Here is a 26,855-nt window from a genome sequence, read left to right as displayed (position 1 = left end):
TACACTTTTAACCAATCAACCTTTTTATTATATTTATGATGCAATTCCCATTATAAAACAGATCAATTATTTAGAATTAATTTGTGTACTAATAAATTACTGAAAACGTTTTTATTATTATTTTCCGCCCTTCTGTAAAAAGATGTAAGCACTCGTGAACATCTCTATCTTACAGGATAAGTTTCAACGTCAAGAAAACGATTTTTCTCGATTACACTGCCGGAGATTACATTTCAGAACCTCGCGTCCCCAATTCTGACCGCCGCATAAAGAGGCTTAGACAAATTGAATAAACTATAACATCGAATCAAGACCTAGCCTGTGTTAAATGTTTTTGTGGACCTTTACAATTGACTATCGATTTACATCAACATTTAAGGATCAGTTAAATATTTTATCCCGACTTTGTACCATTTTCGTCAGCCATATTTTAACTTTAATATTATTACGCGCAAAGTTAATATCACCTATGTTTTGCAGCGGCCGTCTATCGACTGATATAATAAACGTGATAATTATTACAGATAGTGTAAAATTTTAAATGCTAGAAAACTAGTTTTCAAAGCGTAACATTAATGGTATAAACTTTTTTTATTTTCGTGTAATAAAAATTTTCTACTCAATTTCAAAACTTTGGCAATACTGTATTGTATGGTACCTCCCGGAAACGGAACCCTGCGGTTGCATATTGCTGCTTAACCACTAATGTATCATTATTGTTACATAAATTTATAACACATTGATAATATAATTACTAACTGAAATAATTGATGATTAAAACAATTCACGAATTACTTCCAACAAATAAAAATTACTTAATAAATTTTATTTAACAATTATTTAATAATTTTTATTTTACAAACTTTGATCCAAAGAGTGCGTTTTAAAACAAAAACTAATGTTATGCTTACATTTATAAAATGTGGACAAGATTAAATTCCAAACCAAACTACTGTTGTCTGAAATATGAAAAAAATATGAAACGAAAAAATTAAACTTGTTTCATACTTACCTTTATAATCTGATTTGTACAGACAAGTCATATTACAATTTATAAAAATTGTTTACTGTTTACGTTACAAAATATATAGAGAGAGCACAGAAGGAAAATATGTCATGAAAATCATGTCGCTTCACTGAGATCGGGACGGGCGTGGAACTAAGATCCCTGTGGATGTTTTATGTGGCTTTCCTCCAACTCAAATATTTGTCGTATGCGTGGCTGAAGACGCTCCTTATCTTATGTTGTTTGTTAAGGCTTTTCCGCCTTAATTTATACTTTTCTTAGCCGTGTTACTATAATGAGTTCATTAAGTAATAACTATTACTGACAAGTGAAAAATGTAATATGTTCGAACATAGTTTATTTTAATAATGAATAAATATTTTCGCAATAAACAATAAAATTTTAAACTGCACAATTGTCAGTATAACACTTGAAAACTGGTTTTACAATCTGCCGTAACACAGCACAAAATAAATCATTGCTTAAGACATATTCAGCCAATTTTCTTTGTATAAATTACAAAGACAGATAAAAGAGACAAACTTGATCATCTTACTTTGTCTTAAAAAGAAAATGCGACTGAACATGAGTTCCAAGATTGCGAAAATCAGTATCACTTGTAATACTACAGAATCCCCAGAGAATTTTTATAACTCAGTAGAATAAAACAATTTAAATGTTTGCGTGGAAAAGAAATAAAAAGCTCTGTGAAATATCAAATATAACGTGAAATTGGTTGAAGCAATTTTTCGCGCCAAATAAAATTTATTGGGTTTTTGAATTGTTTTATTGTGATTCCATTTTATTCGGAGTTGGTACTTCTCAAATAATTTGTCGCTTCCTTGATTATTGTCGTCATAATTTCAGCTATATCATATCCAAAGTCTAACGTTCGCTTCGCTCATGTTTCCGATAGGACCGATTATAAGCAGCGTATTCCATCTGCGATGATTTCAACACGGTCGCCTGTCCTTGTGTGTCCTTGTACTGCCGGTCAATGGACTCCACTCCAAAACCATAAGGCCCCATCGGTCATCTGTTCTGCGCATTATGATGCCTGCCCACTGCAGATTCACTTGGTTACTTTCGTTTATTCTTTTCTCGTTTCCGATTCGTTCTCGTAGAAGAATTTCTATTATAGTCTCCCATGACTATAAGCTTTCCAAAGAGGACCAGAGTGAAAAACCACATTTGACTTCCTATATGTTATATACAATATTACTATCTTTTATGATATATAAAAGATTTTACATTTACATTTTTTGAAACGATGTATCGAAGATTTGATTAAAATTTAAGTATAGTTATTTTTTTAATTTATTTCCTACTATAAGCATGTAAATTAAAGTGTCGAGAACAAGGTAAAAATGTCTATTGTATTCTGAAATTACTTTATCTTGCCGGTACAATGCCTGTTTAAGCAAAATTCTAGTTAAAATGTTCTTCTGCCTCTAGAGCTTTTAATTATAAGACTATCCTCGCAGGCTGACTGATAATGAAATGAACGACTGAAGAAGAGACAAGTTTTTAGTTGTTCGTATACAAAGTAATAGAAAGAGGTTCTGTAATATTTTTTGTATAACTCTTTTAATTAAAAAAAATATTTAAAAAGATTTTTATAATTTTTTTGCAATATAGAGGTTGAAGATTTATAAGTTATCTTCCGAAATAATTGTCTTCAATATCACATTAAAACATAAAGCTTTCAGATGAAATATTCTTAGTAGCAGAAGTTGCAAAAATATTGTATTACTTATATGAAATATTAACACTTACTGAAAAAATATATTGATAGTTAGCAAATATTTTCGCAATGTACGGCAATAACTCGTTCAATCATAACTTTCCGACGTGTCGTGTATTTGTTCCATGGGAAAAGAAACTCAATTAAGTTCCAATATATACGCCTTGAAATCCCATCTTGGGCTATAGCCAAAAGAAAGTGTTACAAGGTTGTAAATCTTTCAAGATGAATAAGAAACTAAAAGATATGATTACAATAAAAAAAAGGAAAAATTATTATAAATTTTTTTTTAGATGAATAGTATATAATCAAATTTATTTTAGTGTAAATTAAATTAGATTAAATATTTCATGTCAACAATCATTATTCTTTTTTCATGAAGAATTCTACCTTGTCTACATTTATGTAAGAGAAGTAAAATAGTTTTATTGTGAGGGAAATAAAACTTAATACGTTTTCCAAATCCAGGTGAATATTCTGTCTGACTGGATATTTGTTGCCCGAGAACTTTCATCGTATTATGTTAAAACCGTCTCCGTCAGCAAAATGTAGGAAAAATACTCTGAAAATTTATTCTTGAATTTATGTCGTTTTGAGTTCTGGACGGTAGTAAAATAAATTAAAAGAACATTATTACAAATAAAGTAATCTATATAAATTAAAATAAATCCTTTTTACTCTTGATCACTCCATAACATAAGAACGACTCCAGATTTTATTCATGTTCTTTTATAATTCGTAAAATGTTTCTGTGGATTTGAAATAAAAAATGCAGCAATGTAAAAAAAATTCTGATAGTATAATGACTTGAAATTTGCGCTTTGACAAATTGTTATGAACATTTCGCATTTGACAGTTTGCTTTGAATCTTGTGGATTTAACAGTTTATGCGTTACATATTTAGATTTCCGTTTAACATTGCCAAAGTTAGTATTTAGCCATAAAAAAGTTTAATCATTTAACAATTTATCAATAAATAAAATTACCTATTTGTAATTTGCACATTAATTAACTTTTGAATGCAATGGGTCAATGTATTCTTCCTGTTTAAAATTAGTCCAAAGAACAAATCTTACGTAAAATAGTTTTAATCTTTTATTTGTTTTTTATATTACGAAGGATTAGCTGTCGCGGAACATACACGAGCCGGTAGTCCCGGCAAGGGTAAGCCCCCACTTGGTGGACTGATGATATAACCAAGGTCTTTAATTTGGGGAACGCCTTTGTCGTGCAGTGATTATCTGTCAGCTAACATGATTGAATGAATGAACTAATGTGTGAAAAAAATAATGTGTTCAATAGCGATTCGTTGGCGTCTACGCGTATAACACAATACGCGTAGACGCTAGCTTATAAGGCCTTAAAACATTTAGTAGGAAATCTTTTAAATTAGAATGTCGCAAAACATTACATAAACCATTTTTACAACTGTACACCGTTAAAAGGTTAATAATATAATCCGAGTGTAACAGTTAACTAGAATAAACTTTATAGTTACGAGTACATTAGCATTCATTATACTGTTTCCGTGCTTTTACTACACTAAATCAGCTAATCCAGCAAAACTGCTATATTGTCTAAAACATTAGATACACTGTAGCTTGTTATTCTTCAATCTTCAAAGACATTTTGTTTTTATTAAGTACCTCATGTGATGACCAAGTTTACATTAATTATTAACAACTTCTTTACTCAGAGAGAGTATATTCCTTTACTTAGATAGAAAGAAACCACAACGAAATATATATATATTTTTTTTTAATTAAAATCTATTCAGAAATTATCGCCATCTTCATTTCAGCCATAGGTCTCCCTCTTGATTTCCCGAAGGATACTTTCGATGACCTTATCAAAGTCAATTGTGCAACTTCTGTGTGATTATACGCTGAGATTCCAGCCCGATGTCTTCGCTCTAAAATCTTAAGGTTCCAGCGGCCATCAGATCTGCACGCTATGTGACTGGTCACTGCCACCACAAATAGCTAATCCGCTGGAATTTGTCGTTTATTTTCCTTCATTTGCTGGCTGGACCTCATTCAGTGTGTCTTTTTAAATAGTTGACTAAAGTTCCCGTGAAGTTAAATTGATTCATTGAAGTATGCTAATAATATTGATCATTTTTGTTTGTTATTTTATCAGTTTATTTTTATATGTTTTTCAAGATACAATATGTAGGTGAACACATATTAAGGATATTGTATAATGTCAAACGTTAGAACTCAGTGAATGGATTTTTGGGTCGTCCGTTTTTTTATTCCCTTTTTTAGCACTTCAAACGAATTTATCAACGTCAAATCCAATATTTGTCTTTGTACCTAAACCAAAATAAAATTCTTTGGTCGTATAATATTATTTCTTTTAACGTGTGTGTTGTATCTATTTTTGGTTGCTTGAATAATATAGTTATTAATCAGTCTTGTGATCTATAGCAGCCCTCTATCAGTAGTGGTAAAGGTAGCCCTGGAAAGTTTTATTTACAAACTATATGGAAAGCATCTAAAGTCTGTCTCACCTGATGTTAAGTGATAACAGGGTCGATGCTACGTGCAAATGTAAGAAAAACCTTGGATAGGTTTCTTCTTTTTTTGAGTTGAAGTCTGCCAAGTTACAATTAGCTGGTAACCACAACGCAGGTAGGTTTTTCCATACCGTGGCTTTTCAAACTATAAAAGTATTATCAAAACGGTTAATTCGTTTTGAAGAGATTTCAACCGTGAATGGATGTTAAGAATCCGTGCGTCTTGTTATCCGATGGCAGTTTGATTCTTATTATCTTTTGAAAAAGAATTTATTCGTCGTTGTTAACTATAATTAAAGTATATTTGACATTTACTATAAAACTTCATTGACTTAGGTCTATACAGACAAAAATTTCAGATATACGTACACATATAGTATAAGTCAAGTATAAGGGGGACTGGAAAGTAATGTCGTTTCTGCGCATGTCCATATGAAGACATTAAAGGTCGCGGGCAGCAAAAGATTGGTCATCATTGCAATCCGTGGGGGAAGCCTATCCCTTGCGGCGAGCGTCTATAGGCTAAAAAGACTAAGAAGAAACACAAAATCAAATTACTATGAAATAAATGGGTGTCCGCAAACGTAAAGATTGAGATATTCAAATTTATAAACCGCATATTGAGAGTTCATCAAAGCTTTGAACGTCTATGTGTAGCCGACATCGAGGACTACAAAAAACAAAAATAAATATGAAATAATTATTATTGTATTATTGACAGAAAAAGGGAATTTCTATTAACATTATAAAAAATTCTTATTTCAATGATTGTGGGGCTGTGACATAAATCATGTAATGATCTTATTTTCTATCATATTAAGCGATATTTTTTAAATCTTAAATTTTATATAATTTGATGGTTAGTACTTTAAACCCAAACCTACTTATTTATGTTATTATTATTATTATAATTTCGAAGACACTGGTTTCTGTAAAATAGATTACTAAAAATTTGCGAAAATTTTACACTGATATTAATAAAAATAATAATGATTATTATGTACTATTTTTGTCATCGCCGCTTGACATGTCTTCCTTAAAAGTAATTTTGCAGCGAATTATAATAAATAATAATAAAAATGTAAATAAACATTTGCATATTAAACCTCACCTCAAGTGTCCACGAGTTTATTGCTTAGCAAAATAGAATTTCATCTCTCCGTTACTTTTTATGATGAGATAAAAAAACACATCACAAAATACAAGAGGCGCTACAACCACACGATACTTTTATGGACTGTAAATTCATAAATTCTGTAGCTTCTGACTACGTAACAAATATCTTCGCCACGTTTCGCTTGTTATTGTACTGAAAATTGTTGCAAATATGCAAAATTCTTTGCTAAAATATAACGCAAAAAAAAAGAAAATATTCAACACATTTAATTAATACTTCCATATTCAAACTAACTCTTAATCTAGTTATTATGATACTTCGTAAGTAACAAATTAAATGATTTTTCATGTAAAATAAAGTTTGATACGAAATTGATAAATTATTCAAGGAAAACTGATACAAATAGAAGAAAAAATGGTGATTTTTATGACGTTAGCGGAAACTGAAGGCCGCGAATTTAGAAAATCAAATTTTAATAACAAGTTGACGATATAAGAGAAGGTTTTTTTGTGGTAAGTCAAATGCTTTATACAAAATATTATAAAAAACAAAGCAGACGCTATGCATAAAAAAATGACATATAACATGCATTTCATAAGTCAGCTATTATTAACGAGTGGTTAAATACATTACTTAGTTAGTAAGCAGTGGTTACTGTGACCTTAGAATACAGGAATGTTTGTATTTTGCTACTACACCGATTTTTACGCTATTAGGACCTATCTGTTAATGAAAACTTTTTAGTTCTGAGCATCAAACTAATGTAAGCTTAGGTCTTATAATTACGATGTTTTCACAGTACGGATAAGTCTCCTTCCTCTCAAAAGGTAGAATAAGAGTGATCCATAAGCTACGAATCTTTTTTGTCTAACGAATGAGTTAACAATTTAACGGTCACGATAATTTTTACAAAAGGAATGTAACTCGAGACCCACAGTTTGTTTTTCTGTTTAAAAAATAAACTTTTCAGAAAATGTTTGTACTTTTGCAAAAGTAAAGAATACAAAGTAAAGAAATGTAAACTTCATTAATCTCAGAGAATTCTCAATGTACAGACTTTAAATCTTGAAAAGAATCTTTGCTACAAACTATGTTACGAAATTATTAAAATTTTTATGTATATTTTTTTTCACTCGCAAAATGCATTTTGTGGGTAAAATAAAATTGAAATACTACTAAAATTGAAATGCTACTAGAACTTACTAAAATTGAAATACTATACTATACTTTTAAAATACGTGATACTTATCGCAACGAAAGTTAACGATATAGTCTAGCAAGTTGAGTAGCAGTGGGCATGCGAAATACTGCACAGAATAGGAGACCGAAAGAGCTTCATAATTCAGAAGACTGCGGACCGGCAAGCTCAGCGTGGGATGTCCACCCAAAATGTTAAAATACGACTTTGTTTTTTATGGCGCCTGTATTTGGAGATCTGTCGTACCTTAATAATTTCTTGGATTGACTTTGATTTCGTTAAGTTTATCAGTTTATAATACCTTTCTTACTTCACATTTCCTTTCGTTTTTATTGGTTTTATTTACATACCTTTTATGCATCTAATTTCATCCTTCGCCACATTTTTTACAATATTACATTGCATTCATGTAAAGAACCTTTGGTATTAATTTTTAAATAATTATTAATATTTCGAATTTTTAAATATATCTTCTTTCTATGTCACAGTTATTTATACATTGACGACCTTGTTAAGGTCATCGGAATGCACTGTATAATGCAACCCACTTACAGCCTATCCTATCGGAAGTTCACAGGGAAGCTTTATATCAAGCAGTGAATATCGTACGGCTAAAATTATCAAGATGATGATTAATCCCAACATTATTAATAGGAGCTAGTTAAGTTCCTTGTTGTAAAATTTAGCTTATAGTTACGTAGGTCGTAACTATTTAACCTTCATTTTGTTGCAGTTATTTTTTATAGTTATAAATATTGGAAACATGTTTTTTTTTCAAATCATAAAGGTTCTAACTAAAAATTAAGAGCGGGAAACTCTTATTTAAGATCGTCGTAGATGAAAACAGTCTCTATCAGCATTCAGGTATAAGCAATTACTTTCGATAAATTTTACTACTATCTTGTCTTTAAATCACCTGAAGGTTGGTTGTGGTACTTAATACTTGCCAATAGATCTTGAAAAAGTTTTATGAGAAATAAACTTTTTTCAATACATTAAGAGATTGTTTTCTTGAACATCTATTTCGTACAATATAATAGCAAACGTGAGGTTGTGTATATAAATAGAATTTTTTAAGTAAGCTTGTCTAAGAAAATTTTGTATTTGTACATTTACCGTTAATATGTTAAAAAAATGATTTGTACATGACCCAGGAAAAGTAAAAATACAAAACACAACTGTAACATTTAAAATCTACGAATGCGACGAGAAAACTTTTAATGTTTACTGCGGTTAGCAGCTACTGTCGTAAACTCCTTAAGCCTGGCTTTGTTAATTAAGTTGGATTTCAAAAATATCTTCTACTGCTATTAAGTCGTTGACTAAGCTTTTTTTTATTTTGGTTACATATAAAAAGGATTTTTGTAAGCTTTAAAAACATATTCAAGCGTTTACTTTTTATAATAATAGTCTTATGCAATAATTTACTTATTACATTAAAGTTTAACTACTTGCAACAACAAATTACATGTTATAAGTTATCATATTATACTATTAATAAAAATTACTGTTTCCTGAGAAACAAATATACCCCCACATGAATAAAGTACACATATTCTACGATGTAATGAACAAAATAACATAAAATAAATTTATAGTGACATTGTATGAGGCAATTGTATAACAGCACGTGGACAGCTTAATCTTTCTATAACCTCAAGTATTTTGGCTTGTCGAAAGCAAGCATGACTTAACATGACTTTCTAAAACTGTATTTAAAGTAGAAATGGTACGATCTTTTAAAATTTTGTTTAGTAGAGAGATGAGTTTGGTCAGCGAAAATAAACCCCAAAGCAAGGAGACCTTATTAAATCTACTAAATAAATCGTGAACCTTCTCTAGCCTAAGTTGTATCCTGCTCCTCTTCCTACAACACGATGGACCCGGCTATTGCACAGTAAATCCATGGAATATTGTGAACTTCTCAGCAAAATTCGCGTATTTCATTCATCGCTAGGGGACTTACGTATCCAATACCAATCAAAATATTACAATTTTTGTAAATATGTAAGAAATTGAATTTGAGAGGTATTTTTATCACTTTTAAGTATTGTTAAATACTTGTGTCATATATCTCAAAATATAATGTTAATTTCACTCCGACTCATATGTTTTTTTTAGAAACGTATCCTTTTAAGCGAACCTTAGTTCCATGCATGAATAAGCGTATTAAATGTCCTGTTTAATGTTAACATCAATCTCATTCGTCCGTAGGTTTCCGAGGTTTTGGTCGGTTTATATTTTTCGTATTCCATTTTTAGGTACTACAAAGGAATTTATCAACGTCAACCTAAAAATAGGATTCTCCGTCAAACGAATTTTGTTTCATGCGTAAATGTCAGATTTGAATTTTTTACGATTCGCGGACAATTTAAAATTAATCATAATAAATTTATGGACTACATATTTTCTGTTTCCCTATTGGGCTGTGGATCAAAATGTTTTATATTATCTTTAAGTGTTTAGCAGGTGTAGATGAATTACCAATCGAGTACTTTCCTGTGCTTTCTTAAGGGCTAGATCACCAGTATTTATCTATTAGCAGGTAGAGGCAGCAACTACTAACCGTACGAATATTTCTTCTTCAAAATCAACACAAACGCAATTACAACAGTCACATCACTCACAGCGTCCGAATCCAAATCCATGTACGAATTTGATTTGGAACAAAAATGATTTAAATCAGCACAAGATGTGTTGTAGCCGTAGTGGCCAGCTACAAGTATATGAAGCGTTCTTACGGGAACAATACAATTTGTCGACTACAAACATATTTCCTATGAAGATTACATGAAATATCTAGGACAGAGTTCTCCAACCTTTTTTGTGTCGTAGACCCCTTGCCATGTTTTTCCGTGTTGGGTAGACCCCCTACTTACCTGATATTGATTTCCTGTAAATTTCTAACTGTAGTGAAGTTTAGTGTTAAAAACTTAAAGTAAAAACACATGTTAATTTATATATTTATTAATTGAATTTAAAATAAAACTACTCAAAATAAAATTTTGTTTCTGGTATGTAGAATATACGTAACATTAAATAAACATAAAATAAATTATAAATAAAATAACATAAGCAGTAAGTCAATATTTTTAGTGAGACGGATGAACTTGATGCTTTAATAATAAATTATCATCATTTGGCGTCAATTTTGTAAGGGTTAATCTTAAATCTCCTTGGCTAATGATGTCCAGTCCGTGGACCTCCATTTTCATTTCATGGACCCTCAAATTTTTTTTCGCTGACGTAGACCCCATAGACCCCTTGGGGTCGATATAGACCACTTTGGAAATCACTGATCTAGGGTTTAGAGGAGAAGACAATAAATATTTTATAAACTTTTCCGTCGTATTTATTCTGGTGAATATTAATGCAAAGCCTTCTTCTTATCTACATATTAATGATATTTCCACTAAAGTACTGACTCATAATAAAATGTGTTAAATCTATGGTTAGAGTTAGAGAGAGACTTGACCATAAGAATAAAAAGAGGGAGATTTGAAATTTGGTCGGAATATTCCTCTCGCCGAGTAGAGGTCGATTTGCTAACGAAACTTACGGAACTCGTCCACGAGGGGTATGAGGGTGCGTTAATTAAGTTCGCGAGGCGGGTGGGAAACAGCTAATTTTTTATAAAAATAATTTTTTTTCGGTCTATAAGAAAATCACAGAAAATAATATCTAAGAATATGATGTACTTCGAGTATTTTAAAATGGATTCTGTTTTGTCAATTTCGCAATTCATCAGTATATTTATAAAAACCAAAAAAAGTTTTTATAAATTTAAAAAAAAAGGTTTTTTTTAATATAACAATGGAGACTTCTTTGGTGAAAGAAAAGAATATAAGCATGCTACGAAAGTGCAACATTGTTCGTAACTTCTTCTTTACTTTTTCTGATCTTCACCAGCCTTAAACTTATTATAAACACTACCACAACAATATAATATTTCTTTTAAATAGATAAATTGTTTATAGTTTTTTATCATTTAACTTATCTTCAAATTTTAAAGACGTATCTCAATGTGCTACGGCGTAGCCAGCTACGATAAATAATACTTTAAAATACAACGTAATAAAAAATGAAAAATATGGTATTTACCTAAATTAAGGCATATACTCCATGTTTCATAAATGCAAACGTTAAACGTAGGTCAGTATTTAAGATCCAGTAATTGTAAAATTAAAAATGACTGTAACACGTGGTATAAACTATTAGTTGTAAATGTTTAGTTTGATCTAAATGACTCTTGAACAATCATTTCGTACTTCGTAGCAGTGTATTGGCTTTTGCTCAATTTGCGCGCTTGTCGAGGATCGAACCCATACCACACGATCGTAGGAGGTCATTAAAGGTCGCTGTACTTTAAGAACTAAACCACCAATAATTCTCGCAAGTTTAATATCATACAGTTGAATTTATACATAAATATATATGTAATAGTTCTATAATTTAAAAAAAAACCTGCAAAACTAATAACTGAATACGAGGAAAAAGCAAGTTTTACATTAAAACACTGTTATTGTAAATTAATTCGATAAACCGCAAGCGAATGATATGAAACCGACACGGAAATGATATTTTTTGTATTTCAAAGAAACTCATTTTGTCCCCCGCAAGGATAAATATTGAATCTGACGTTGATAAATTCTTCGCGAGTGTTAAGAGAATACAAAAAAGGATGAAAGATAAAATACTCGGAGCCTTCTTCTTATTCAAAGAATTTTTCCCGCCAAATAGTGTTTACTCTATTCATTTTCCTGTTCGTTTTTTCATTTACGGTTCGGTATTTGCTCTGTTAATTCTTGAATAATCTTACTTTATTTAACTATCCTTAGTTTTTAGGCGCTTTTAGTGTTAATATTAATATGAAAACAAATCTGAATTATGTTTGTTCATATCAAAAATTGTATTTCAAAGACATAAAATATATTTTTTAAATGTAACAACAGTATTAAAACTCTTTTGCCAAAAAACGTAAATGCGTTTTCTTTTCCAGTTGCCTTAATATGACTGATCGATGTTTATATATTAAGCTGAAGAACGTAAAAGTTATGCGTAGGATATTGCAATTTCAAAGGTTTAAAACATATTATTACAATCATATCACATTATATGACGTAACGTAAAACATTACTTATATAGTCACAAGGAAATTTAGAAAAAACACATGCACAATCGCACAAAATTCATTTCTAAAAACTGTTGTTCACATTTATGCTCATGAGTAGAATAAATAAAGAGCCCCAATTGTTTTGAAATTGAATCCTTGCCAAATTTGATTGATCGAATATATTTTAGAAGAGAAAATTAATTTGTTCCCATCGCGTCTTAAACATGACGTGGAAGTTATAAAAGATTTGTTTGGTTTCAGTTATATAAAGTTTCTGATTAGATTTTCATTATTTATCGTTAATAACATATGTAATGTTACGGGCTTTAAGTTCGGGATCGCAAAATTCAAACTCGTAAAATAAAAATAAAAAGTTTTATCTGAAATACATTATAAAGTACAAGTAACTTCTTACATTCAACCACTTGTCGCTTTGAGTTGCCTAAAATTTTTTCTGCTATTTTAATTTTGGCTTATTCGCTGTATTCGATTCTTCTTTCTTCCGTCTCAATCGCTTAATTGTCTCAACGTAACTGTTCAAATGCATAACTAAAAAATGTTTGACGGTTGCCACGTTACACGATACCTAAAAATTTTATAATGTTGTATCTCTCGACAGTACTATATATTAAATGACAAAAAACCGATGCAGATTTTAAACTGTACTATCCCGGTAACTTTGTAGTATCTAATAATTTTGTCTTTTCAAGAGAAAAATATAATCATAAAAAGTTGGGTAAATTAGAAGGATTCAAAAAGTGTAACATACGGCGTACGATAATAGACGCCGGGAATGCAAACATACCTATACTTACCGATATAAATGCACAGAAATAAGCTGTTTAATTTAATTATTATTGTTATACGAGTACAAGTCTAATAAATAATAATTAGTGATTCTTTCTTTTTTATAAGTTAACTTCATATTGTTATGTTCTGAGCTAGGTTACAAAAGTTAGCAATTAAAAATATGAATACAATACATTTTAAAATATATTTAATATATATAATAAATAATCTAATCGGTGAATGTCTCTGCTACTGCCCTTTCGGTACAGGCCTTGCCTAATATGGGAAGCAACAGCTCTCACGTTGGCACACTTACACTAGTATAACTGGAACTATAATTTTATAATGTAATGTAGTTTCATACTATACATATAAATAAATAAAAAAACTAGAAACCGAAATAGTTGGACTTAAAATCCTTAAGATATGTGACGTTCCCCAACTCGCAATGGGCATTCGTAGTGGATTATGGTCCGTCTCTTCTCACTAAATGGAGGCTTGTGTCCTCACGAAAGAAATATTCCTTAACAGGATGATATTTTAATTAGTTAATATTCGAGAATTTATAAGGTTATACATTATTAAAATATCTTATTATACATCTTAAGGAATGTTACAACTTTTTATGAAAATTTAAAACAAAAAGAATTAATGGGGGATGGATATACTCCATATATTACTGTTTTTAATAACTGATTTCGATCAATTTAGATATAAAACTGTATCATCTAAATATCTTCTCTCTAAATAAATATAAAACTTATTTTTTCATTAAAATGAAATTAAATGAACTATAGAGTTCAACTGTATTTATATAAATTTAACACGAGAAAATCACTCAGGCTTGTATCAGAGGTTCTCCAACTTTTTTTCCATCCACCATGCTCAAATTTTAGTTGATTCCGCTGGACCCCTTGTAACTACATTTCTAATATATGCCTAAAATTCCAAAAATGTGAAGATTAGACAACGACGCGCTATTTGTAAATATGTAAGTTTTTACGTGTGACAGCCTCTAAAATTGGAAAAACATCTGCTTATTTTGAGAGGTGAAGTCAAGACAACATATTAGTTCTTTACTATCGATACTACCGCAGAATTTTTTTTGTAAAATCCCACGTCCAAATCGAGAACCTTTTTTGTCACGCCAGCGCTAATTAAAGTTAGAGTTAACATAGCAGTGGAAAAAAATGCAAGTAATGACAAAGAAAATAAGTGAAAGGAAACGAGGTTCTCTTCTAATGGTATTAGAAATTAAAAGTATGTGCATTTGAGTTTTTCATTTGTAAAATTATTTATACTACAAGTTAGATATACTAAATAAATAAAACCCATTTCTTTAAGATTTTTGGTGAAATTTTCAATAAATCGGTTACTAAAAAGAAATTTATTCGTACGAACTTATTATGTGAATTACTATGTTTTAATAATGGCTTGTGCCATCTTAAACTTTCTGTAACACCTATATAAAATATTAATTAACACACCGTATCAAAAAATATGCAAACAGATTTGCTATCAGAACTAACAACATTTTAATTAATACGAGATTAAAAATAGTATTAGTTTTGTTAGTAAATTTATTCAAATGATCGCAGAATTACTTGAATACATTTTTTAATAGTCAGATATTTTTTATATTACCGTAGCAATCCAAATAATCTACAATATTTAATAGCAAATTAAAATAATAATAAACATTATTTTGTCTCCTTTTTATTTTAGTGAACCTTAACTTATTTGCTTATTACAAAATACGTATATGTAAATTTTCCTATATTTTATATGATTTATTAGCATTCATATGACTCCACTAAGACAATACTAAAAAAATTCAAATGTGACATAAAGAGAAATTTATTTTGTTGTACTACAATACATGAAATTATGTAACTGCTGCATATACTACAATAAATATTATTTTCTGGTACTGAATACTGTGAGTGCCTCTGCTAACAGTTAAACTATATATATTATTTAATAGTAAAAATTAAAATCCAATTACTACAATAAAGAGGGCTTCAGATCTCACTTATTTCAGTTACCAATAATCTGCACTTAATCCAGAAAATGTAAACACATTCTATTTTATTTAAAATAACCTTAGAAAGGAAAACAGTGACTCTTTATGGTGAGAAATCCTTACTAACTCCCCGTTAATTGTAACATAGTCTTACCTGTTCTTTTTTCAAGGTAATTGGTAAAAATTCCGAATCGTAATAGTTATAATACAATTTCTTGTTATGGTATTGCAGAAATGGTGGAGGTGATAATAGGAAATAAGTATGTGCGATATTAAATTTCTACGTAATGTATGTAAATACGGTCTAAGCGATATTACGTGTATTTCATCAAAAAAGCCCTTGTTTTTCATTGTTTTCGGTTATGATTAATAATTACAAATTTATAACAAACTTGCTTTAATTTGGATGTACGTGAAATATATCATTTACATCCAAATTAAAAGGTGAAGTTCATTATCTGAACTTATTTTTTACCATGTGTTGTGTAAACATATTGCGTAGGCTGAAATTTTCATATTACGCACATTGTTGGACCCTTCATTAATAGTCCGCCAAGTAATAAATTAACTTCGAGATTAACCCGTGGCTGGCAGAATAATTTAATAATATGTGATGTGTGGGCGAATGAATGTTAGTCATGCCGTTATGCTAAAATCCACATACTGGAGAACAAATAAGTTTTGTTTATATATTGTAAGTAAAAAATATATTTTTAGAATTAAAAAATACATATCAAGGGTGTGAACGTATTTGTTGCCAATTAATATATAATACATCCTATACAAACACTAATGTTTTTATAAAAATTAATTAATGTAATTATAATAAACTAAGACTTAACTTGGACTAACTTTTTTATAATTCAATTTACTATTTATTGAAATAAGTTGTTATTGTTTACTACATGTCCCTGCATACCGTTTTGTGCAAGAGGCTATCAACCGGTCGCATTCCAGTAGAGTTTCAAAGTGACCTCTATATACCGAATGGTAGTGGTCACTATATATTTCTTGATAAGTATGCTGTACATTGACACTTTTAAAACTTTCATAACAATCACTAAAAAAAGGAAATAGTTAACACAACAAGAAGGCTTTTTAAACGAATTATTTTTCATGTTTATACATACCTATTACTAATTACAATGCAATATAAAGAAAACTAATAATATAAAACTTGCCGTACAAATGTTTGAGCGATGTGCAAGTACTAGCACCTGATATACCGCCATCTATCACGCAATTTGGTATCGATATACAATAAAGAAGTAAAAAAACTACAAGAAAACCAAAATATGTCGTTACACGGCAAACGTCAATATTATGTATTTTATTTTGTTCACAGTCGAATTGAAAGCAAAATGTGAAGATTTCTGTCATGGAAGAAGCAGACTGCTACAACTGTAGTTTGTACGTAGTTGTAAATAATACGATTGAGGCAAACTCCACAAGAAATGGCACCGCTATTAATAAATTCTTTTTCTACCAGGTATGTTTCTTTAATAGATTACTGTTAGAGTTACTGTAGAACATTTGTTTTTGATTTTTTGAAAATAGAACATCTTAAAAATAAATTTAAAATTATTAATCATTTCAAAAATACACTAGTCGTAGAACCCATCTCGATAGATAAAAAAGCGTAGTGTTTGTGGCAAACACTAGTGTTTCGTGGTAAACTAGATAAGTTAAGCTATTATTTAACCAAAATAGCATATGTAGAAGAAATATTACACAGTATTTTTGATTTACTAATGTATTTATTCATCTTTTATCTTATGTTATTGGTTCAAAAATATTTAATTATAATATATTATCGACAAGGTCTCAAAGATTTTTACTGTTGACTAAAATGATATAAAACTTGTATATAGTGATTGTAGTCAGTTAAATACTCAATATAATGTAAATAAAGTAACTTAATCTAAAGACTAGATATGTTGTATAAAGACGTGATTATATGTAACATCGTAAAAAAGTTAACAAGAGCAAGAACCGCCATTAAGAATTAATTATGTGCTTAGCGTAATTAACGTGTAATGCGGGCTAAATGTCATCGTAACATCGCATCACACACAAATAGCACTGATTATGCGAACGACATTGGGTGTTAGGGTACAAGTTAATTGCTTGAAAGAATTACCCTTCTGAAGTATGGGTCTAGACAGTTATTCTGCATTCTAATCTCATTTAAAATGTGGCGTATTCAATGAACGCGTGACAGGGATTGTTTCTATGCAGTGTTTTTTTTTATAGTCTCTGTCCCAATGTAAAAGAGCTTAAAACTGAAAAGCCGATTAAAATAGCTTTAAAGTGTTTTCTCTTTGATATCATTAAAAACTTTGTTAGTCATTAAATTATTATATTTAATTTTAAATTTCTTCTATTAAAAAAAGGTTGAAGTAAATGGACTTTTTTGCCAAAATACTAGCAAAACTAACTGTTATGTATAGTGAAATCGACCTTTTATTACTACTGACAGTTCTTAAAAAAAAATATACAATAAATTGTATATAGTTTTAAAAAAATATAATTATAAAGTAAAAATCTTTGGAGTTCGCTCTGTTGTAGTCACTTGTCCCGAAGCATTAGTGGTTATTTAAATTCTTTGTCCTCTTCAAGAACGCCATTAAGTGTCTCATTTAAAAGTATTAGAGCGTTACATTTTGCATAACTTAAAGTTGAAGGGGCATTCTTTAATAATAATTTAATGTACTCCAAGAAATGCTCATGTTAATTTACTACTTTGTTTTTAACTTACAACCTACGGTAATGTTTGTAAAATATTTTAAACTGTATATGCAGAAATACTAATTGGAACAAAGAATGTTGTTTTTTTTTCTACTTTTTGTCTCTGACTGAAAAAACTGGTTGGCAGTCTAACGAGAAGTTGTGATTTAAAATAAATGCAACTTTAATATATGATTCTTAAAATGAGCTCTATTTTTTCAACAGACGGCGCAATTGGCAGTCCTCTGGGTTCTATTGGTGGCAATTGTGGCAGGGAATGCCACCGTAGTGCTGGCATTGCTCCTTACCAAGTCCAGAAAGAGTCGTATGAACTTTTTCATAATGCAACTTGCGATAGCCGGTAATAATCACAAAAATAAAAGACTTCTTTAATCATAACATTTTAGGAAAAGTAACTTAATATTTCTATTTGTCATGATTCGAATTTGAAAGATTTGGATAGTCCAACTGACCCTTTTGTACAGTACATATTGGTGAGTGAGAAATCAACTTGACTTGGAATGTGGACACTACGTATTACCGACAAGAAAGTGCTATAGAGTAGAACGTACATACGAAGAAGAGGTGATATCATGAAGTTGGCAGGCAAGAACTAAAATCCTCACTGCACGAAACGAAAAAAATAGAGAGAAATGAAAGACCTATCTATGTTTATAAGCAAAGACGGCTGAAAAAAAAAGAAGAAAAGAAATCTTTTAAATTTCTCTTGTTTTTAATAACTATGTTTTTTTAATACACTGTAACTTTAATTAAATTACTTTTCTGTAAAGGAAAATTTCTATAAACTATAAACTATAAAAGCCAGAGTTCACTCATTGATGACATAATTTTTGGTATCGAAGCTAAATCATTTAATTGTTCCAGATTTATGGGTGGGATTGATAAGTGTCCTTCCCGATTTGATTCAAAGGATAACTATATCTTGGCTTGCTGGATCTGTTGCTTGCAAATTGATGAAGTATTTACAGGTTTGAAAATTATATCCAATAAATACTTTTTATATGTTTACTCTTTCCTTTAAACATCGTATACAAAAATTATAACTAATATACTATTTTACAGGGTGTAGTCACTTATTCATCAACCTACGTTTTAGTTGCACTAAGTGTAGATAGATGCGACGCGATAACACATCCAATGAACTTCACGGGAAGCTGTAAGTTTAATTAAAATAATAGTTAGATATATACGTTAAACTATGTAGTTATGCTGCCCATCATGATCATCATGCCAGTCGCAGGGTGTTCACAGATTTACTTATACCTGTAGATTTCCAAGAGTAAAGATGGAAACGGCATCTATTCAACGTCTTTCGAGAACCTTAACCATCTCTATCAATCTTTTGGGTTGCCATCCGACGCTGCTAATAAAAAGTAAAGGACTTATGGGTGTAGAGAAATAGTTTATGCTATGATAATCATCTAAGTTAAATACTATTAAATCCTCTTATTCACATAGACATATCCATTTATGTTGAAGTATTCTTTTTAAGGGCGCCGTGCAAGAGCTCTTATATTGGGAGCGTGGCTGGTCAGTTTTATATTTTGTACTCCTATGCTGTTCCTTTTTGATGAAGCTGATATTGAAGGTAAGCAAATAGCTATCAGTAGTCTTTTATTTCTAAAATATGGAACGTAAGTGATTAAGATCAAGGGATCTAAAGATCTTTACAATATGCCAGCATCAAATCTTATGTGTCGTCATGAATCTAATGAAAGATTGGAAGAAAGAGAGAAGAAATATTGGAATCACGTTGTGTACTAGTCGTACACACACCATAGCAATTTATACCGATAGAAAGTACAACGACAATTTATTTTTATAATAGTACCTTGAGGATCATTTTACAGGCTTTATTTATACACCTAGGATCATTAAAGATGATCACTGAGCCAAACTTGATAGAACCAGGATAAGTTCTAGGCTCCGTATAAGCCATGCTTCAAGTTAAAGCTATTAGAGATTCGAACGCACTGTGATCTGAGAAAGCCTTTGACATACGCAGACTGTTTTGTATGTGATCACTTGGTATTATTGTATGTAATGGATGTGATTATTATGTATCAGCCATATTAATTAGTTCACCTTATAAGTAACATTTTTCGCACAGGGACTCTTCAATGTTGGTCGAGCATCAATGAACTACAGTGGCAAATATGGATGACGAGTGTATTCGTTTCTTTATTTGTGGCACCAGCTCTGACCATATCTGCCTGTTATGGTGTCATTGTCGTCACGATTAGGCAGAAGAGCAGAAGGGTGTTGGGTAAAAGAGCTGCAGCTACGAGACAATGTAAGTTTGTTTAAAAAAATTAAGATATTTATGCCGTTCCTACACAATGTGTGATTGGCTCGTTTTGGCAATTCAATAGAAAAAATAAAGTGAAACATTTTAGAATTAACACTTTATTTATTGAATAAATGTGAAGTAAGTAAATAACTTGGTGATCAATTAAAACTGAACGATGTAGATATTAAACGATGATATAAATTTACAGCGCAGCTGTCAAATGCACGAAGTTCACAGCGAACTGTCAAATACGCAAAATTAGTGGGAGCTATAAATTGCGAATATTTTCAAGAATCATTACATTTTTAATTTGTTTTTCATGAGAGCCTTCTACATACCATTCAGAAACTTATGAATAAATATATAAGGAGCTTTCTCTAGCTTTGACGTGACCAATGAAAACAGGGATTCATATTTAAACAATATAGAATCTTTATAATTTGTTCAACTAAGATAGCTGGTTGTCGCTATCTAAGATGAACGAATCTACCAACTTAGAGGCGAATACAAAAATTTAGCGTAAAATGCTTTTCTGATTTTTTTTTTAATTTGGTATAAGTTTATATGCTAGCAATAGTAGTTGAGCGGTAAAGAACAGAAACTCGCGATTATTCTTAAATGTTACGAATATTTGAGAGTATCTGTCGCTTAAATTAAAGTGTCCACATTCGATTTTAAAAAAGAATCGCAGTAGAGGAAATTTTAATTTGCACAAAAATATTAATGTAATAAATTGTTGTTACTTTTTTATGAGTTAAAAGCTAAATAACCTGACGTAGCAGATAAAAATCGATGAAGTTAAACAGCAATTGAGTCACATACAAACTACAGAGCATATAAATATGTGTACCTACCAAATGTCGTCGAAAAATGTAAATACTTAGCTTTTTAGGTTAAACAATCTTTCTAACACCATGTAAAATATTACATAGTATTAGAAAGTTTTCATTTCAATTCACGAGTATTAGAAAACATTTACATTATTTGTAAAAAAACTAAATAAAGACCTGTTTTTTATTATTTGTAATCATATCACGAAATGATTTTAAAGCTTAGCAAAAGATTATTTGACTATCGGTTCAGAATTTGTTGTTGCTGCCAAAGAATCAAAAATTTACTGATAAATCATTAAATATATTTTGTTTCCCTAATTTACGACTTTCATATTAGATTCTAACAAAAATTTAACTACGTGATTCTGATTTTATAACTAGACTTCAAGTATTTAAAAATTGCGCTAAAATGCGATATTGTTAAGTGTAATTACCAAAAATAACATAAAAAAATAATTTTACCGATTGAAAGTTTTAAACAGTTTTAAAACTTAGTAATAATTTTTAATTGCAGAACAGAACCGTACAAGCTTGTTCCATAATTGATACAGAGTAAAGCTTAGTTGAAAAGAATGGTAATTGAAACAAGTTAATTGAAACGTGACTTGCTTTAAAACGATGGAGAATATTTTAAATGTAGCTTACGAATCACTGCTTTTATTGATGTCTTAATTTTATAAAATATTTAAACAATTACAAAAGTTTTTTTTTTACTTATTAACAAATAGATGGATATAATTGAATCGTCGTAACTTTTCTCTAATTTCGAATTATACATTGTATGTACATATATATGTTCACTGAGCAGCGGTACACTAGCGGTAGACGACTGAGGCTTGCTAGCATAGATCGCAGGTTCAATTCCTCTGATACAGTCTTATTTATAATTTACCTTTTGGGCATTTATTTTATAAGATTAGCACCGCTCAAACAAGTTTCCAGAGAATGGGCAGCAGTGTCCTCTGCATATCATAACACCACACTGCTATCGTAGACCTCTGTCAAGTAAGGAGTTATGACATATCCTCCCGTAGATATTTTTGGGAGAGGTCTACGCATTACAGTGGTCGTTTAGGGGATAAACCTACAACATATATAAACATATTTGTGAAATATATTATATACTTCTGTTTAAGTTCGTTTTTATAAATAATTAGATAATAAGTTTAGTGCGTATATATAAAGCTTATAGTGTCAGGTAATCAAACATTTTATCGATAAAATTCACACCAAGTGACTTCTGCACCACCTTGTTGACTAGCAGACTAAATGCCTATACATTATAACAAAATAACTTGCAGAAAAAAATCACTCGCACAGAATTAAATACACTATTACACAAGTTATACAAAGAAAAAAAAATTTTGTAGCGAATAAATTTAATAAATAACATATTTTTTCAATACAATTAAAACAAGAAGAAATAATTAATAATACTTTAAATAAATATTTGCAAAAAAACATGAGTATATAACAATATATTTCGCCTAGTTATTTATATAAGATGTAGATGTTGTAAGAACAGTCGATTTACTTATACTTTTATTTACAGACAGCGATGATTTGGACAGTCGACGAGCGAGCAGTCGCGGTATTATACCCAAAGCAAAAATAAAAACCGTCAAAATGACTTTTGTCATTGTATTCGGTAAGAAAAAGGATTGAGATAGAAACGATATCCTTTCATAGCTTTTGTCTCGATTGAAACCAAAAAATTATTTTCTCTCAATAAAAACTATTAAAATTATACTATGTTAAAAATAGTGGCGACATTTTGTGATGTTATGTTAACCTCGTGAGTATGCAGTATTAGGGAAAGATAATCGTGGATATTATTTCTAACATTTAGTATCATAATTTCTTCACCACTGTCATCTTTTAGAACGTCTATCGCTGGATATGCCTTCTTGTATATTTCCAATAGAAGGGACTTGCATCCAGTGTTTAATGACCATAAACAAAATCGTCTATTTACCTTGTGGTGCATCCTAGATTACAATTGGGGGTCATGGTCTCCCCTACCGAAACTTAAGGCTCTCAACCACTATATATTGCTTCCACTACCTGACCACAATTACTTATCTTGCCAATTCGTTGGGTTATGTCATATTTATACGTCAGGCAATAAAGGAAATAGTTTAATATTTTATAGGTCAAATAGATAGTGTGCTATTAGGAATTATCGTTGTTTTTAAAATCGTTTTCATTTTATTTTGTGGTTAATTTTACAATTTTTGTTTCTAACTGTAATAACAATTTCTAGTGTTCGTGCTGTGTTGGTCACCGTACATGATCTTCGACTTGCTGCAAGTATACGGTTACGTACCCGACACACAAGTTAATATCGCCATCGCCTCGCTAATACAAAGTCTAGCGCCGCTCAACTCGGCAGCCAACCCAGTCATATACTTCATATTTTCCAACAGAATATTTATAAGTCTAAGGTTTGTGTTTGCATATACATTTTTTATAAACTCTTCTTTATAAAGCGTATTATATAACTCTAATTCTATATTAAAACAAAATGCATTTTTAGGAACATCCCACCGTACAAATGGTTTTGGTGCTGGATGAAGAATACTGGCAGTCCTACTGGAAATGAGTCGAGAGCACACACAGAACTTCTCACTTCGTCGCACCGGAGAACCAGGCATGAGCTGACCATTAGGGTATGCCCAGTTTAATGTTTTTTGGAAAAAATCTAATCGCCTAAGGTTTGAGTTCTCGAAAAAAAAAAATATTCCTCCCGATTTGTAAACACATAATTTCATATTGTAATATTTCGAATGGTGTTTTTTTTTTTCAATTAGTGAAACATCTGTGGTTACACAAATAAGCAATTACCTACGCCGACAGCTTTGTGTCAGAAGTTAAATGGAGCCAATTACAGTTAAATGAAAAACTAAAACGTATTTAAGAGTTATTAATTAATTTATTTTAGGTTTAAAAACAATTGCTTCCAAGAAATTTAAATATGTTTTTATACTTAAATTCAATTTTGGTTGTTTTTTTAAATGTCACCTTTTGACGTCAAACGTTTGACAGCTAGTGTCAGGTGTTTTAATTTAGTATTTTTCCAAATTTTTGAACGTAGCTCCCCTATTTTTTTCTTCTTCAGAAAAAAAAAGATTAGCCGAATGGTCAATTCGTTCAAGAGCATGTAACAACACGTTTGCCATAACATTTTTATTTATTTAGATATATGGAAACTATACTTACGAGTAGAATACTGTGAACAGTGCATAAGATGAGAATTTAACGTGGATACATTTTATTTCAGTCAATCGATTTTTTTTTTGCTTTTTTCTTTTAATTCCGTTTATAACAACTAAAAACCAGTTGTTTATGGAATAGTATTTTGTAATACAATAAGAAAGTGAATTAATTTCTCTCCAATTCTATACGTGACCAATTTACTCATGAAATAATACTAAAATAAAATTCTCAGAAGCATTCAAAGCCGGGTCAACGAATCCATTATTTTCTTATATCACGGTCACTCGAATCGACTATGATAAAGTCGAGCGTAGCACCCTCTTAGCTCCCATCCAGCTATGCAATGGTTAAATTTATTGTTCGCTGGTGCAAGTTCAACCCTGACATGCGCATATTTTATATATTACACAAAGTATTATCTTGAGTAATGGATGAACAGACGTTTCGTGAAATAGCTTAAATGCATAGCGTACGTCGACCATATTTTATACTTCCTAGCGTTTAAAGGCGTGTTTGTAACAAAATATAAATCAATGTTTGCGAGCAGATTTTAAATTATTAAACTCTTTCTTTCTAATTGAATTTTCGATAATCAGTAATGACTCATTTTTTAACAGATTCATAGGTGTCTTATCATTGTTACATACTCTAATATTGTTTTTCTATTTTTGTTACATAATGATTTATTGTATGAAGATTTGGTTTTCATTTACATCATCATTGTCATTATTGCAGCCGTAGGTCGCTTACTACTGGACATAGGCCTCCTCCTAAGATTTCCAATTGGACCGGTTCGAAGCAGCCTGTTTTCTACTTTTTAGTAACATACCAATTATTTCTTTATTTAATTGAACACCTCTTTTACAAAGTATAAAGTGACAATTCCGGAGGCATATTCTACCTGATAATCATTTGGTATAATTGACATATTAAAATTAGTAATTTATCTTTGTAAAGTCAACCATCAATAGAACATTCAACTTATTTTAAATAAATAATAGTTAAATATATACGAAACATAATTTCACAGTTAAAAGACGACAGCATAAAGGCGCCAAAGCAACGCATTCATCAATGCAACAGCAATTCTCGTAAAGTACGACTTCACGTTCCTGAAGACCAGACCCAAATAAACAACAACAGCCATCCACAGCCTGCGAGGGTAAGAGAGGATACGTTTTTGTAGCAGATCACTCCATATTCTTAAAATATTTTTTTTTTTGGAAAATGCAAAGATGCAACCCAGGCTCAATTATTATAGCTGGATATAGGCCTCTTCTATAAATTTCCAGTTAGATTAGTTAGAAGCGGCCTTCACCGAGTGTTTTCCAACGAGTTGAAAATCGTCATCTTTCTACTGTAGGTGGAGGTTTTTGTTGCACTAACCAGACCGTGATCTCTTTTCCAGAACCTTAATGCAATTCCATTCCAATGTACTGATTGCATGGTAACCATAATATAAAGTTGAAAAAAAAATATTTACCTTCCTAATGTTTCCAAATTTTTGTCTTCAATCCATGCTCGAACTTCGAGTTGCCCCGAAAATTTTTAAAACATCTTAAAAGCGTTAATGAACATATACATACTTTGTACATATATCACGAATGATAAAATAGGCTATATTATATGTAAAATCTAGTTATAAAAGACCAAATGTTATTAAAGTATAAGTTATTGTGGTAAATGTGAATTCAACGCTTTCTACACTGGACTCTCAATTTTCTTGTATTCATATTCTTACCCTTGTATTTTGTATATACATTGCGTAGAGCACAATGCAAAATGCTCCTTTGGGAAGCCGCATGATCTCGACGACGTTGGAACTAAACTACCATTATCCCAGCAAATGTGAATATTTCTTGAGCATGTATTACAGTGTATTCAGGAATATAAAATAATTTTATCCGACTCAAATTGTACTGAATAGATACATTGTGTAATATTTTTGAAGTATTGCTTTATTTTTACTGTAATAGATTACCTCTATTATATATCCTGTAGGTAACTATACCTAAGTGTTTTATTGTAATAAAACTAAATACAGGGATTGTTTAGAGAATGAGATGGGCTATCTTCAAGTCTTTCTACATTTATATATACATAACTTTTGCTCGTATCAATTTAACTTATTCATTTGTAACAATTATAAAATTCTTTGTCGTATGAAATTGTATGACATAAATGCGTATTAATTAATAACGTAAGCATATTAACTAATATTTATACTAATTGTTTAGACATAATTATGTAATATACCACT

At 30.4% G+C, this 26,855-nt stretch overlaps 1 protein-coding gene across 1 annotated transcript; it reads left to right on the top strand.

Annotated features, from left to right (window-relative positions):
* Positions 1–16,886: 16,886 nt before the first annotated feature.
* Positions 16,887–25,781, top strand: LOC137930894 (cardioacceleratory peptide receptor-like). Its single transcript, XM_068774242.1, has 10 exons — positions 16,887–16,997; positions 18,461–18,596; positions 19,121–19,224; positions 19,319–19,412; positions 19,749–19,844; positions 20,367–20,549; positions 22,932–23,027; positions 23,643–23,823; positions 23,916–24,048; positions 25,626–25,781. The coding sequence occupies exons 1-10, from the start codon at positions 16,887–16,889 to the stop codon at positions 25,779–25,781; spliced, it is 1,290 nt and encodes a 429-aa protein (XP_068630343.1).
* Positions 25,782–26,855: the final 1,074 nt, after the last annotated feature.

The sequence above is a fragment of the Battus philenor genome, unplaced genomic scaffold (assembly GCF_028537555.1).
Source record: "Battus philenor isolate CCGP_79_NKW_IND1 unplaced genomic scaffold, ilBatPhil1.0.hap1 SCAF_7, whole genome shotgun sequence".
NCBI classification, from domain to species: domain Eukaryota; kingdom Metazoa; phylum Arthropoda; class Insecta; order Lepidoptera; family Papilionidae; genus Battus; species Battus philenor.
The sequence above is the reverse complement of the archived record's forward strand: the minus strand, read 5'-3'. Positions and strand labels throughout refer to the sequence as shown.

Excerpts from the sequence above, each read along its gene's own strand:
- LOC137930894 (XM_068774242.1), top strand. The coding sequence starts at position 16,887 with ATGGAAGAAGCAGACTGCTACAACTGTAGTTTGTACGTAGTTGTAAAT. Across the intron at positions 20,550-22,931 it reads AGCTGCAGCTACGAGACAAT|ACAGCGATGATTTGGACAGT; the intron begins GTAAGTTTGTTT and ends TTTTATTTACAG. Across the intron at positions 23,028-23,642 it reads GACTTTTGTCATTGTATTCG|TGTTCGTGCTGTGTTGGTCA; the intron begins GTAAGAAAAAGG and ends AACAATTTCTAG.